Source organism: Cornus florida, unplaced genomic scaffold (genome assembly GCF_030987335.1).
Source record: "Cornus florida cultivar Cherokee Brave unplaced genomic scaffold, ASM3098733v1 CherokeeBrave_3.0.0_Hap2_Chr01, whole genome shotgun sequence".
Lineage (NCBI taxonomy): Eukaryota > Viridiplantae > Streptophyta > Magnoliopsida > Cornales > Cornaceae > Cornus > Cornus florida.
The window spans coordinates 29392976-29407005 of NW_026775571.1; the positions used below are offsets into that span (position 1 = coordinate 29392976).

The 14030-nt window shown below is 35.5% G+C and overlaps 1 protein-coding gene across 3 annotated transcripts in view; it reads right to left on the reverse strand.

Annotated features, from left to right (window-relative positions):
- Nucleotides 1–3419: 3419 nt before the first annotated feature.
- LOC132294150 (uncharacterized) overlaps nucleotides 3420–14030 on the reverse strand; it is a 41180-nt gene continuing 30569 nt past the window's right edge. Inside the window, exons 1-3 of one of the 3 annotated variants that reach the window (XR_009477989.1) lie at nucleotides 12538–12797; nucleotides 5041–7553; nucleotides 3420–3625 (exon numbers count right to left, since the gene is read on the reverse strand). Coding sequence is in view for 1 of the 3 variants with exons in the window: in XM_059791906.1 (XP_059647889.1) it covers nucleotides 5041–5778 (738 nt within the window). In the remaining 2 variants the exon portion in view is untranslated. Of the gene's footprint in view, nucleotides 3626–5040; nucleotides 7554–12537; nucleotides 12798–14030 lie in introns of those variants that run through there. The other 2 variants (XR_009477990.1, XM_059791906.1) reach the window with 2 other exon arrangements.

Here is a 14030-nt window from a genome sequence, read left to right on the forward strand (position 1 = left end):
TTATTAATTTTTTAAAGTGAGTGTAATAAGCTTTATTATAATAAATTAATCATTTTATAAAATGATCGCTACAAATTTATTTATTTTTTTCCATTTTTATAATTAATTGATACTAATTATAAAATTAAGGTAAATGGTATAATTAATATTTTTTTCCATTTATTTATTCATCAGGGCCATCACTACTTTTGCAAATTCCATATTTTTCAAGAATGTGACCCTTAAGGTGCCATGAACTAACTCTCTTTTCTTATGAAGTAAACTACTTTTCCCATTCCCATAGCCCATCGGAGGAAAAATATGACAAAATAAGTTTTATCTGCAATTAAATTAGATAAGATGTAAGTGATAAATAGTTAAGATCGCAGCAGTGGCAGAGTGTGGGTTGCACAAACTGTTCATAACCAATACTCATGCCAATGTTGCGGACACAACAACGAAAATATGATGTGTGTGAGAACATTTAATTCCACTGGAGTTATTAGGGAGCACTGTATTTCAACTATCAATAAGGAAAGAAAACCCTAAAGACAACCAGCTGAAGCACTACTAAATGCATTAATTCATTGTCAACATAGGCATGATTCTTGCTTATCAAAAAAGAAACATAGGCATGATTCTCAGCAAGGGAAACAATTTTGAACACAAGAAATGGTGTACCGCGCAGATATAGGAAATGATTGGTTATACAAGCCAATTGCTTCAATATGAAACTGCTTCAACCAAACCACAGTGCATATTAATACAATCGACAAATCCCATTTAACTACATCAACATTGGTTTGTAATTTGCATAGAAATATGTCAGAATGCATGGCTATTACCACAAAGCTTCCGAGCTGCAGCAGATCGTCATGAATGGTAGACACCGCGACATCGAATGAGATCAGACAAGTCCGTGAGATGTTCCAAGATCAAGTTCAGCAATTCTTCTGGGAAGTGGGAGGGCCAAAAAAAACTGTGCTTCAGATTTTACTGAACACTTCACCTTTAGGTGACTGATCAATTTTTTTAAAAACTAAAGAAGATATTTTAGGCATTATCTTCTTGGGTGAGATCGAGAGACTACAATGCCTACAAAGTTGGAGGCAGCAGCGGTTATTAGGGTTAGGGTTTGAGAGGGGGAAGAGACAGATGAAGAATATGTACCCTTTTATAAAGAGATGATATAAGAATTAGATTCGTGATTCACGCGGTAACTTACACTGCTTGGAATGGTGGGGGGAATTTGATGAGATTTGGAATTCAAACAAAAGTGGAATGAGAATGGTTTTTTTATTATTATTGTGTTTGGTGTTAATTTTAAAGTTGGAATTACCATTCTTCATTATTTTTGGAAAATAGTTATTCCATTAAAATCATTTCACATTCCAACAAAAGGAATAACCACACCAAACCAAACTAGTCCTTAGGTCATGTTTGAAATGAGTGAATAGAATCAAATGAAGTGATAATGGAATGTTTTGTTTCCATCCTTTAATTTGGTAACTTAGTTTAAAGTTAGAGCGATGATTCTTGTTCATTCTCCGATAATGATAATTCCTAGTAATTTATTTCACTTCCCAACCGAAGGAATGACCATTCTATTTTCACTTTAAAAGAATAATAATAATAAATAAATAAATAAATAAAATATTTAATGAAATGTCGACTACATATATATATATACATAGTTATATATATTTTACAAAAATATGATGCTTTTCTGTGCAACCAAACATTCCATTCTTATTCCATTCCTATTCCATTCTTTGATTTATTCCATTTCCATTTTATTTCATTCAACCACACCAAACTAGCTCTAAGAGAATATATTTGGGTAAAGTGCAAAAAATTCCCTCAATTATGTCTCAATTTGTAAATATTCTCCCTCAACTATGTTTTGTACATAAAACCTCATAAACTATCACATTTAGTTGCAAAATGCCCCATTGTCTTACCTATTTTTCATTAAATGATCATAATACCCTTTCTTATTAAATTACACATGATACATTTTTCTTGTTAAAATAAATTATGGAAAAAATTCATACTAATTTGATGAAATATTCTCCATTAAATTTACATAAGTTTGCCTTTAATTTGTTAAATTAATTATTTAAATAAAAATCATAAATAGAAAATTTTGAAACAATTTAAGTAATTTATTGATTTTCATGAATATATTGCATTAAAAAGAAGATATTTTTTTATTTACTTAATTTATTAATTTTTTAAAGTGAGTGTAATAAGCTTTATTATAATAAATTAATCATTTTATAAAATGATCGCTACAAATTTATTTATTTTTTTCCATTTTTATAATTAATTGATACAAATTATAAAATTAAGGTAAATGGTATAATTAATATTTAAATAAGGGAAAATGTAATAAAAAAACAATTTAATAAGAAATGATAAATTTAATAACAAAGGGTAAAATAGTCTTTTGTGATTGGTTTATCCTTAATTGCAACAAATCAATAGTTTAAGGGGCAATCTTTAGTTCAGAGGGGTTAATTGCAAAAAACCAATAATTTAGAGATTTTTTTGCACTTTACCCAATATATTTTTAAAATGGAAATGAATTTTTAATGGGATTTGAAATCTCATAATTAAATTCCTTGTTTTATAGTAGTTCCTTAATATGTGATTGCAACCAGGGACGGATGCATGTTCAAGGGTGTGGGGACAATTGCCCCCATTGAATTTTTTTTTTTTTAATATTTTACCCTTATAATTTAATCATTTTCAATAATATACATATAAAATATTACATTTGCCCCCACTAAAATTACTAGAAAAATGCACTATTGCCCCCACAAAATTCATTTTTGCCCCCACTTACCTTACATCCTGCCTCTGTCCCTGATTGCAACTGGTTTATAACTATAGACTATAGTTCATTCATTTCTTAGGATAATTTTAAATTTTAACAAAAAATTTTTTATTATAATTATTAAATATTTTACTATTTTTAATTTTTTTTTTACAAATTTTATTCTAGATTTGTTCAAAAAGTTTTGCATATATTATTTTTCTTAAAAGAATATATATCAGGACAAATTTGACTCTAATGCACGAGGAGTTTGGAAAAACATTTATATTTATTGAAATGGGTTAGGAAAAAGAATGTGTTTAGCCGGCCGAACCCGCCCCAATGACATTCAGTTAGCGATTGAGTAAATCCTATGTTTGTGCTGGAAAAATTGGCATACTCTGTTTGAGTAGGAGCAATTAAAGAAAATGTGGTCATGCTCTTCATCTTCGATCTCTAAAGCATAACGAAAATTCATGCCTGAAATACTATATTTTTGGTCTTTAGATTATTAGTGCATGCTAAAGTGATGCTTGTTCGTGTCTCCAACGAATTCCTCTTTGTTCTTCTGCTTCGCAAATTGTTTGGGAGATAATTGTACATTACCATTATGCAAGCCAAGTGCAAATACAGAATATAAAAAGCTTATATATTCACCAAAAATATATTATGGGTGCTTTAAGAGCTCGACAGACTCTGATACAATTCTAAAAATAAAAAAACTTTTTCATACATCCACTCCTTTCCGTTCTTAGTGTCTCTTTCATCAAGATTTATAACTTCCTCCTCGTCACTTGCCAAGCTTTAATTCTTGAAGCATATCAGGATCTGCAGAAACAAACGTACTAATCAATTATGATATAAAGCATGAATGAGAAAGAGATTTTAGAGCGAAAAGGTAAGACAAATAACTTCCTCCTCCGCAATAGTCCAGCTAGTACAAGCCCTTCGAATTTTACTAGATAAAACAAAACTAGTTTTTGGGGTTGTTTGAAAAATTATGGTAGTTTGGACTTTAGAGTTGGAAGCTTTTTGCATTTTGTGTATATTTGTAATGTTCTACCCATTTTATATTATTCATTTTTCCATACTTTTGGCGAGCTTAATGTAGTTTGTTTCTCCTTAATCATGTATACTTTTAGTAATAGTCTAATAAAAATAAATAAGATAAATTGTATTAAATTAAATATAAGATAATACTTGGGTAGTGTTTTGCTTTAACCAAAAATTATTTCAAAATCCAAGCCAAGCCCATTGGAAGAGACACACTCCATCATGCCAGGCCAGCTAGACATTAGGCAACTTAGACGGTCATCAATAGAAAGGTCCTAAAAATATTTATTTCTTTATATTACAAACTTCCAAAAACAATTTTATTTTCGTCTATTATTAGACTCAATCCAATAAAAATGGCCACAAAATTTTATATTTTCTTACATTATTACCTCTCTAAAAATTTAATAGTGAGCCAAAAAACAAAAAGTTTACATTCTTATCTCTAACTATATATATATATCTATATATATATATATATATATATATATATATATATATATATATATTTTTTCACTCTATTGTTTTTTTATTTTATTTTTATATTGCATTTAATTGTTGTTGTGAGAATTGGTGAACCTTCTCATATTCTCTTTAATATATGAATCTTTTTTATTTTTATTTTTGCCCCCTTATTTTTTACATAGAGAAAAATAAAGTAATGAGAATGTAGATAATATAAGGCAATTCAATCAACCTAAAAATCTTGTAAAATTAATTTATTCTTATAAATAGTTTACCAAGCTATTTCTTTAATTCATTGTATAGGTTTGAGCAATTTAAAACATATGATTTATTTTTATAATTAAAAGAACAAAAATACCTAAAATGAAAGGAGTTTTTCAAAATTAAAGTTGATAAAATCATATCCAACTTAACTATGCCACAAGAAAGATTAAATGAATTGACTATATTATCTATTAAGAAAGATACTTAAACTTGAATATAAAAATCTAATTAGTAAATATTATTAAATATTTTTTATATTAGGCATGCTAAGATATCTGAGTTGAATTTCTTTAATATCTTTGATACAATGATTGCTTATTTTATCCTCAAATATTTCTAATATAATCTGTCCTAATAAATATGTTAATGTGATCAGAAGAACTAAAACAAAAATTGAAATTGAGAATTTACCTTTGAAAAAAACAACACACAAAAAATTATAAGATAAAGGTGCACAATACCTATGGTGCCGGTTGAAACCATCCACAATATGGACTATCCGTGTACAGGCTATATATATTTAGTGGACGAACCATCCGATCTCCCAAGTCATACAACCCAAAATCACAGCTACCTGAGTTCCAATGTGCAAAGAGATCATCAACGAAAAAGATAGTGTTCTTCCTGAAATAGAAGGAGTTAAGGCTATATCCAGGATAGTGGGAGACAAGTTTAGAGTCGTGATGGGACAAGAAGAGGGCTTGATCACCCAAGCTATTCACCTCTTCCCATTTACCATTCCTCCAATCCAACTTGAAAATCTCGAACGACTTGGTTTTCATTTCCCCTGTTTGAAGGTGAAACCTCCTCACAACCATCATCAGAGACGAAGAAGACGGGGACTCAACCAGGTATCTATGTGGTGTCGTACCACCAATATCAACCGACACCACTTCCTCCTCGTAAGAATTATCTTCAATGTCGAACAATAGCCGTCGAACCACACCATGATTATCAGCTGCATAGAAGTGACCCTGGTAGAAAATGGCTTCAACCGGTCTTCTTGTGTTGTTTGAATTATTAAAAGTAAAGAGAGGCGACCACTTTTTGTGTCGTAGTACGTAAAAAGCCACCGAGTTTGAGCAAAGATTGTAGGCAAAAATGATACAATTGGGATCCGCAGCAGTGCATGAAGTGACGAATCTAAGCTGTCCATTCATACACAGTCGCCGTGGAGGTTCCCGAAGCTTGACTAGCATTCTTGAATGCGGATTGAAAAGATACAGTGGTGTTGTTTCAACAAGATCTGGTTCCGGATAAGAAAATTGGGAGACTGTAATTTGAGTACCGGTTGTTATATCAGTACCTGATAATATCAGGTGTCCCTTATATATAGTATCAATACGGGTTCGGAGTATAAGCACTAGTAGCCAACCACGGTAAGACGAGATGCATGGGGTTGAACCAAAACAAAGCGAAGGATTTTTGGGATATCAACCTCAAATCTCTTGGATTTTCTTTTAGGTAAGCAAAAAACTCTATTCCAATCTCTATCCCAATCTCTTGATAAGATGAGAGTTTGAAAAGCAAATATGAGTAGGAATGGAGGGAGAGCATGATTATTATTACCACAAATCATCCGAGCTGCAGCAGATCGCCACCAACGGCAGACGCCGCGACATCGGTTGAGATCGGACAAGTCCCGGAGATGGTCCAAGATCAAATCCAGCAATTCTTCCGGGAGGTCGGAGGGCCAACAAAACGGTGGTTGGGTTACCGAACAAGCCATTTGGTCTCTGAGCAATCCAAAGTACGCTTCTTTAGCCGTTGGATACCTAGCAATTACGTTAGATGAATAACCGATCGCCGTTAGCCTTCTTGGGCTTTGGGATTTTGGTGGTCGGGTTTGAGGAAGAGGCCGTGGAATGAAGATATATCGGAGGAGTGGTGGGTTATTATATATATATATAGGGTTAGGTTTCCTTTTCAAATTAGGGTTAGGGTTCGAGAGAAGTCATATTTCTAAAAGGGAAATTCACCAATCCAATCCAGGATATAAGTGTCTAACGACCGTTAACAGTTTACAACACAAAATTTGACGCCCCTCTCTCTCTCTCTCTCTCGCTCTCTAAAGTCCGATTTAGAAGCAAGACACTCTCTCTCTAACTTTGGCAAAGTGCTTACCTCAAGCCGATAGAGATAATTGCTGAGAAAAACAGATTTGATTAATTAATTAATATTGAACAAAAGCAACACCAACAGCTCCGTTCCATTGAACCTTCCTCTTCATTTTCTTCGACTCTAAGATCCCTTTTCCTGATCTTCAATTCTTGTATTGGGTTTTCTTTTTTCGTTTCTAAATTTTGGTTTTTTTTTTTTTTGCTTCATATCGATGCTTTTACGCAGATATATGTTGTTCCTGTTTATTTGCAATTTCGTTTTGGTAGGGACAATTGTCTGGATAATGTGATGATGATGTTTGATTTTTTTGGATTTTGTGTTGGACGGAGGTGGATTGTGGTGGCTGATCCGTCAGTTAAAATGCCCCCTCAATATAGGGGAGGGGGGTTTTCCTTGCTATCTCACAAGGAAAATTTCTTGCAAGTGAGTAATAGGCAAGGGTTTTTTTTTTTTTTCAATTCGCCTTAAAAAATAATGTACTGAAGACACAATACATATATATCCTTTTCTGCATTCTCTATATATTTTAATTATTATTAGATATTTCTTTCAAATTTAACCTTAATAAAAAAAAGATATCAAATCAAAATACAATTATAAATTATTGATGTTTAATCAAACACATTCAGATAAGCCTAGTAATACCAATAGTAGTGAGTGGACATAGTCTGAAACCATTGATCAAATGGAATAAAAGTTTCTGCTCACTTCAAAAAAATATAGATCACTCCTCATACTTACTTCTGTTCTTCTTTGTTTTCCTTGAGTCGTTCTGAATAAAACTTCTCAATGCCCTGGCAGTAGGGTAAAGATACTTGAATTCCCAAAACCAGCGGCAATCTCAATAGGAACACTGTATTCCATGAACAAAAAATAAATTAAAAATAGCAAAACAAAGAGAGAATAACCTTATATCAAGCTTGGTCCGTAACAATATTTTTGTTAAATCTATAGAATTTTATTACTCTCTGTGGTCCAATTATTAATATAATATGTGCATATAATTTGTAGTCATATATAGCATTACCTTCAAGATGATTTTCTAATTGCAAAAAAGGTTAATCATTTCCTTTGAATGTTAATTAAAGAAAAGTTGTGTGGTTCAAGCACCATATACCTAAGCAGAGTCTCATACTTTGGCTTGCTGTGAGGGGAAGACTATACACATTGGATGCCAAACCAGTTCTCCACAAGCACTACACAAACAGCTGCGACCTATGTAATTCAGATTGGGAATCCATGGATCACTTATTCTTCAAATGTGAGTACACTTCACACATCTGGAGATTTGTTCAAGAGGTGGCAGGGTTCTACATTGGGCCAGACAACTGGACTGACTTGGTACAATGGTGTGCTTCTCATTCGAGCTCACCAGACTTCTTAATCCATAAGCTACTTTGGGCTGCTGCTGTGTATTTTATTTGGACGGAAAGAAATGCAAGACCTTTTAAGAACCAATCAACCTCTTCCCACAATATTATAGCTCAAGTCAAAAGCTGTGTTAGAGCAAGACTAGCAACAACCAAGCTAAAGAAACAGCTCTGACTTGAAGAAGATTTCATCTCTCTCACAACTGCAATTACTTTTTCAGTAGGGCTGTTCCACAGTTTGTGGGCAAACTTTGCTAATATCCTGAAACATGATAGGTGAGACTAAAGTCTGAAGTTTACAGGGATGGAGTGGCCTCAAACAAAAGTTGGAGGCTTATATTGGTTGATGGGTAGTGAAATTGGAGGCCTACCTTAGATCCTGTGCACAAAAATGGCTACTGGTTTGACATTCTCAGACTAACACCATTGGTGTAATCCACAAAGTGGAATTTGGAGTCAGGATTGGAGGTCCTGTTTGGTGCTTGGGTGCAACCTGGTGTCCAATGATCACTGTGAAGACATCGTTGTGTCCTTTTAGAGTTATTCAGAAGGTGGAATTTGGAGTCCAAGATTAGAAGTTTTGTTTGGTGCTTCTTTGCAAGCTGGTGTCCAATGATCATTGTGATCAATGTGAAGACATTGTTGTGTCCTTTTGAGTTATATTGTCCTTAAGTTAAGGACTTATGTTTGTATGGTTGTATTTTGTTTATCCCCTTAATAGGCTCCATGTACATTCTTCCTATTCTATACACAAGCTTACCTTTTAAGAAAAGAAAAAAAGGTGATCAGAATATTCGATATATACATTAAAAGGAAAGAAACAAAACAAGAACATGCTAAAGAAAGCCAGACAAAGTGTAAAGTTGCACCACAATGAACACATCATCAAGTAAAACCAGCACTAACATGGCAATGAATTATAGAACCAGAGTAGTCCTTGGAATTTAACCACAAACTCTTACAATTCTTTAGTTACCGGCAAGTTAATTATGTGCATGGACATGGCATGACCAACACAAGTATGAACTTTCCTACTCAATTTCAACATATAGTCCCACAGTCCACAACCATTTATGGTACTCTTGATGCGTGGACGTGGCATGACCAACATCTATCAAGTTTAGAGAATGTGAATGTGATCATATATAATAACTAACAATGTGATCATAATAACTGTTAGAATGTTTCATATATATATATATATATATATATAGATAGATGTTGGGCCATTATGTAATTACATATAGTTGATAGGCCCTATTGTTATTACGTTAATCTTGTATACTTATATAAGCCAACATAGGCTTATTAGGTTAGTAGTATGATATATGTGATACAACTTTCTCTCTCTCTCTCTCTCTAAATCATGGTATCAGAGTAGTACGAACCAAAGGGAACTTAAGATTATAGTTGTGATTGCATCTACAAATCGAGATCGAAGGGTTTGACAGTCGTTCAGTTCAGAGCCCCCGGAGGATCGAAGCTGTGGTTGAGTTCAGCGTCCGTCATTTTCAGATCTGAAGCCTTTCGTTTTGTCAGCCGAGGCTTCCTTGGCTGTCGCAAGTTGCAGAGGTTCCATCATCGCGATCCATCTCCGCTCGGTTATTAGATCGCTACTTGTGTTGGGTTGCCGTCACCGCTGCAAGGGCTAGGGTGTGTACTAGCCTTTGATTTTCTATTGCGAATCTCGGGTGCGGAAATTTCTTATCGGTGGCAGTGTTCTGGTTCTCGCCGGCGCTGATTGTGAAGGAGAAGGGAGGTGTTTGGCTGCAGGAGTGAAGCTATTCCAACCCTGGTTTACTAAACTGGGGATAGCTATTCCAACCCTGGTTTACTAAACCTGAGATAGCTAAGATCCGGCCCGTTTTCCAAATCTGACCTGTTTTCCTAGGTTCGGCCAGAATACAGATTCTGCATTTTTTTTTCTCTCTTCTTCTCTATTTTTGCTGGGTTCACCATGGCATCCAGTTCAGATTTACTTTCTTTCACCTCCAATCTTCATTCTCCCATGACTTCAGTTAAACTCAATGGGAAGAATTACATACTGTGGGCTAAATCAGTTGCAATTTTTCTCAAAGGTAGAGGTCTTAGTACTCATCTGACTAAAGATAAACCCAAGGCCACTAATGCTTCTTTTGATACATGGGAAAAGGAAGATGCTCAGATCATCTCAGTGATGTTAAACAATATTGAATCCCAAATCAGTTCAACCTTACTTTATTTAGACACTGCCAAGGAGATATGGGACAGATTGCAGCAATTGTATTCTGGGACAGGTAATATCACTCGTGTTTATGAGCTCTGTAAGCAGTATTTCAGTCTTGAACAAGGTAATCACAGTCTAGAAGAGTATTATTCCAAAGTTATGGGAGTCTGTGAGGAACTGAATATGTATCAGCCCATTACTGCTGATGTTCGTAGTATGCAACAACAACGTGCGGACTTTAATGTTGTCCGTTTTCTTACTGGTTTGTCATCTGTCTATGAGTCTTTTCGTGCACAGATTATGGGCAGTCCCACACTTCCATCTCTTGCTGAAGTGTTTTCTCGACTTCAGCGTGCTACACTTGCCAGTGACACCTCAACTTTGAATACTGGACAGAATGGTGAGCGTTCAGCATTGGTAGTTTTAAAGGGTGACCATAGTGCTTACCGTGGCGGTCGTAGGGGACGCTCCACACGTGGTGGTCGTGATTCACGAGGAGGACGTGGCCTTGGCAGGGAATTTCAAAAATTCACTCATTGTGGCCTTTCTAATCATATTGTGAATTTTTGTTGGGATCTTCATGGCAAACCATCTAGTTATGCAAATCAAGTTTCCTCTTCTCCAACTGATGTTACTTCTGGATCTCACAATGTAGCTGAATCGGATACAGTCCCAGTTCCACGTGATGAGTATACTCAGTTTTTGTCTTATAAGCAAGCATCTAATTCATCTTCCACGGCTACATTTGCCCAGTCAGGTACTGCACACACTTCTATTGTCTTCCACTCGCAGTCCTTGGATCATAGACACTGGGGCATCCGATCATATGACTGGATGTTCTTCTCTTCTATCTGATTTTAATTTTGTACCTTCCTCTCAAAGTGTCACTCTTGCTAATCGTTCGTCCACTACGGTTTCAGGTTTGGGGACAACTCAACTTAATGATTACTTGTCTCTTTCGTCTGTTTTATATGTTCCTCAGTTTCCCTTTAATTTAATGTCTATCAATAAGCTTACTAAATCTTTCCAGTGCTCTATTACATTTTATCCTACTTCTTGTGTGTTTCAGGATCTCAAGACGAAGAAGACGATTGGTACGGGACATGAAGCTGGTGGCTTATATTACTTTGATTCGGAACCTTATCCTGTGGCTCTTCAGTCTTCTCTGTCTCCATTTCAGTGGCACTGTCGTCTTGGTCATCCGTCACTTCAAGTCTTGAAGCGTCAAGTTCCTAGTCTTAGTCATTTGAAATTCTTGTCATGTGAAGTTTGTCAATTTAGTAAGCACCATCGTGGGTCTTTCAAGTCTAGGGTTAATAATCGTGTCTCTAATCCTTTTCATTTGGTTCATTCAGATGTATGGGGTCCAATAAAACATTCTTCAATCAATAAATTTCATTATTTTGTGACATTTGTGGATGATTATTCTCGCCTGACTTGGTTGTTTCTAATGAAAGATCCGAGTTATTTTTAGTTTTTCAAAAATTTAGAAAAGAAATCAAAACTCAGTTTGGATGGCCAATTCGTATTCTCCGTTCTGATAATACTAAGGAATATTCTTCAACCCCTTTTGATACATATCTTAGTGATAAAAGCATTATTCATCAAAATTCATGTGTTTATACTTCTCAACAAAATGGGGTCGCAGAACGTAAGAATCGACATCTTTTAAAGGTAACCCGTGCTCTTTTGTTTTATATGCGTCTGCCTAAACGGTTTTGGGGTGATGCTGTTCTTACTGCCTGTCATCTTATTAACCGTATGCCATCATCTATATTATATGGCAAATCTCCATATTCTATTTTATTTCCTGACTCTCCCTTGTTTTCTCTTACTCCTAGAGTTTTTGGATGTGTATGTTATGTCCACAATCTTGGTCCTGGTTTTGATAAACTAGACCCCCGTGCCACAAAGTGTGTATTTCTTGGCTACTCTCGTTCTCATAAAGGTTATCGATGCTATAGTCCTGTTTCCCAATAGTACTTTATTAGCGTGGATGTAACCTTTTCTGAGACCATCCCATATTTTTCAGATCCTGATTCACTTCTTGATATCACTCCTGAGTCGCCTCTTCCTGTGGTTTCTCTTCCCTCACAATCTCTTCAACCTAGATCTCCTTCGCCTGCCCCGTTACAGGTATACAGCTTTGTCTTTCTCTCCCTCTCTCTCTCTCTCTCTACCATGATTTAGAACAACAACTAACACAAAAGTCATAAGATTAAATCTTAAATAGATGAGATACGCAATACATCAAATTGTACCTATACTGTGTGTTGAAACCATCGACAATGTGGAAGACTCATGTGCTCAGTTGAAAGATTTAGTGGTTGAATCTTCATATTTCCCAAGTCATACAAACCAAAATCCTTTTGATCTGCCGAGACAAGCTTAGAATCATCCAAGTCAAACACCTTTTCCCATGTACCATTGCTCCAGTCCAACTTGAAAATATCAAAGAAGCTGGTTTTATTTGTTAAAAGGTGAAACCTCCTCACAACCATCATCACATCATCACCAGAAGAAGAGGACGACTCAACCAAGTATCTATCTGGAGTACTACCACCAACATCCTCCAATACCACCTCCTCCTCAAAAGAATTACAGTCAATATCGAAACATCGAAGCACGCCAAGATCATCAACTATGGTAGAAGATGGCTTCAATAGGTATGTTTTCCGACGTAAAGAGAGGCGACCACTTTCTGTCCAGTAGTCCATAAAAGGCCACCAAGCATGTGCGAAGCTTGTATGTAAAGATGATGCAATTGGGATCAGAAGCAGTGCATGATGTGATGAATCTAAGTTGTCCACTTAAACACAGTGGACTTGGAGGTTCTCGAAGCTTGACTAGGGTTCTTGAAAAGATACAGTGGACTTGTTTTAGCAATATTAGTTTGATACAGAAAGCCACGAGTCCATGACCACTTTTTCTTCCGCAGCCAATTCTACTCTCCAATTTGGAGCTTTATACAGGGAAGAGGCGGATTTCACATTCGGCCTTCTAATTGGGCTGAACTTGTAAATTGGACTTCTCGCCATTGGCGCCAGAAGAGCTTGTCAAATCAAGTCACAATCTTAGCCTTTGCAGCAACCATCTATCACTTATGGCAAGAGAGAAAATTGGATCGTCTCAGAACATTGTCCTGCATCGAATCTCCACGTCAATTCAGGGACGACTTCAATCTCGGAGTGTGCCAGAAGCTGTTCTTGCCTTGAGAGTATGGGAGGAAGATAACTCCTGTCACTACAGACCTCCGCCGAGACCACCTGACTGAACCATCAATGATCGCCGCTGACTTCTATCCTCTCAGCTTTGTGGTGGAGGATTGATAGTTCTCCTCGGCCTCACAATAGATGTATAGGCTTAGGGTTTATGGTTCATAGTTAACCCGATTTTGTATGGCTTTGGCTGCACTTCGGCCTAAGCTAAAGTTTGTAAATATTGTTATCATATATATAGAATTTGCTTAACATTCCAATATATATATATATATATATCAGTTTAAGAAGAAAATGGGGACAATGTAATTTTACTACTGGCTTTATGATCACCTTCTATCAATGACGTAACAAATTGCTTATACGCAGTACTGGGAAGGGCTTCCAGATCCAGTTGAAGCAATAGTAGCCATCCACGGTAAGACGAGATGCAAGGGCTTGAACCAAAATGAAACATTTTTGGGAGATCAAAATGAAACTCCTTCTTGGTGGTTTTGGTATCTACGACTAGTACTCTTTTCGCATAATATTTCGAT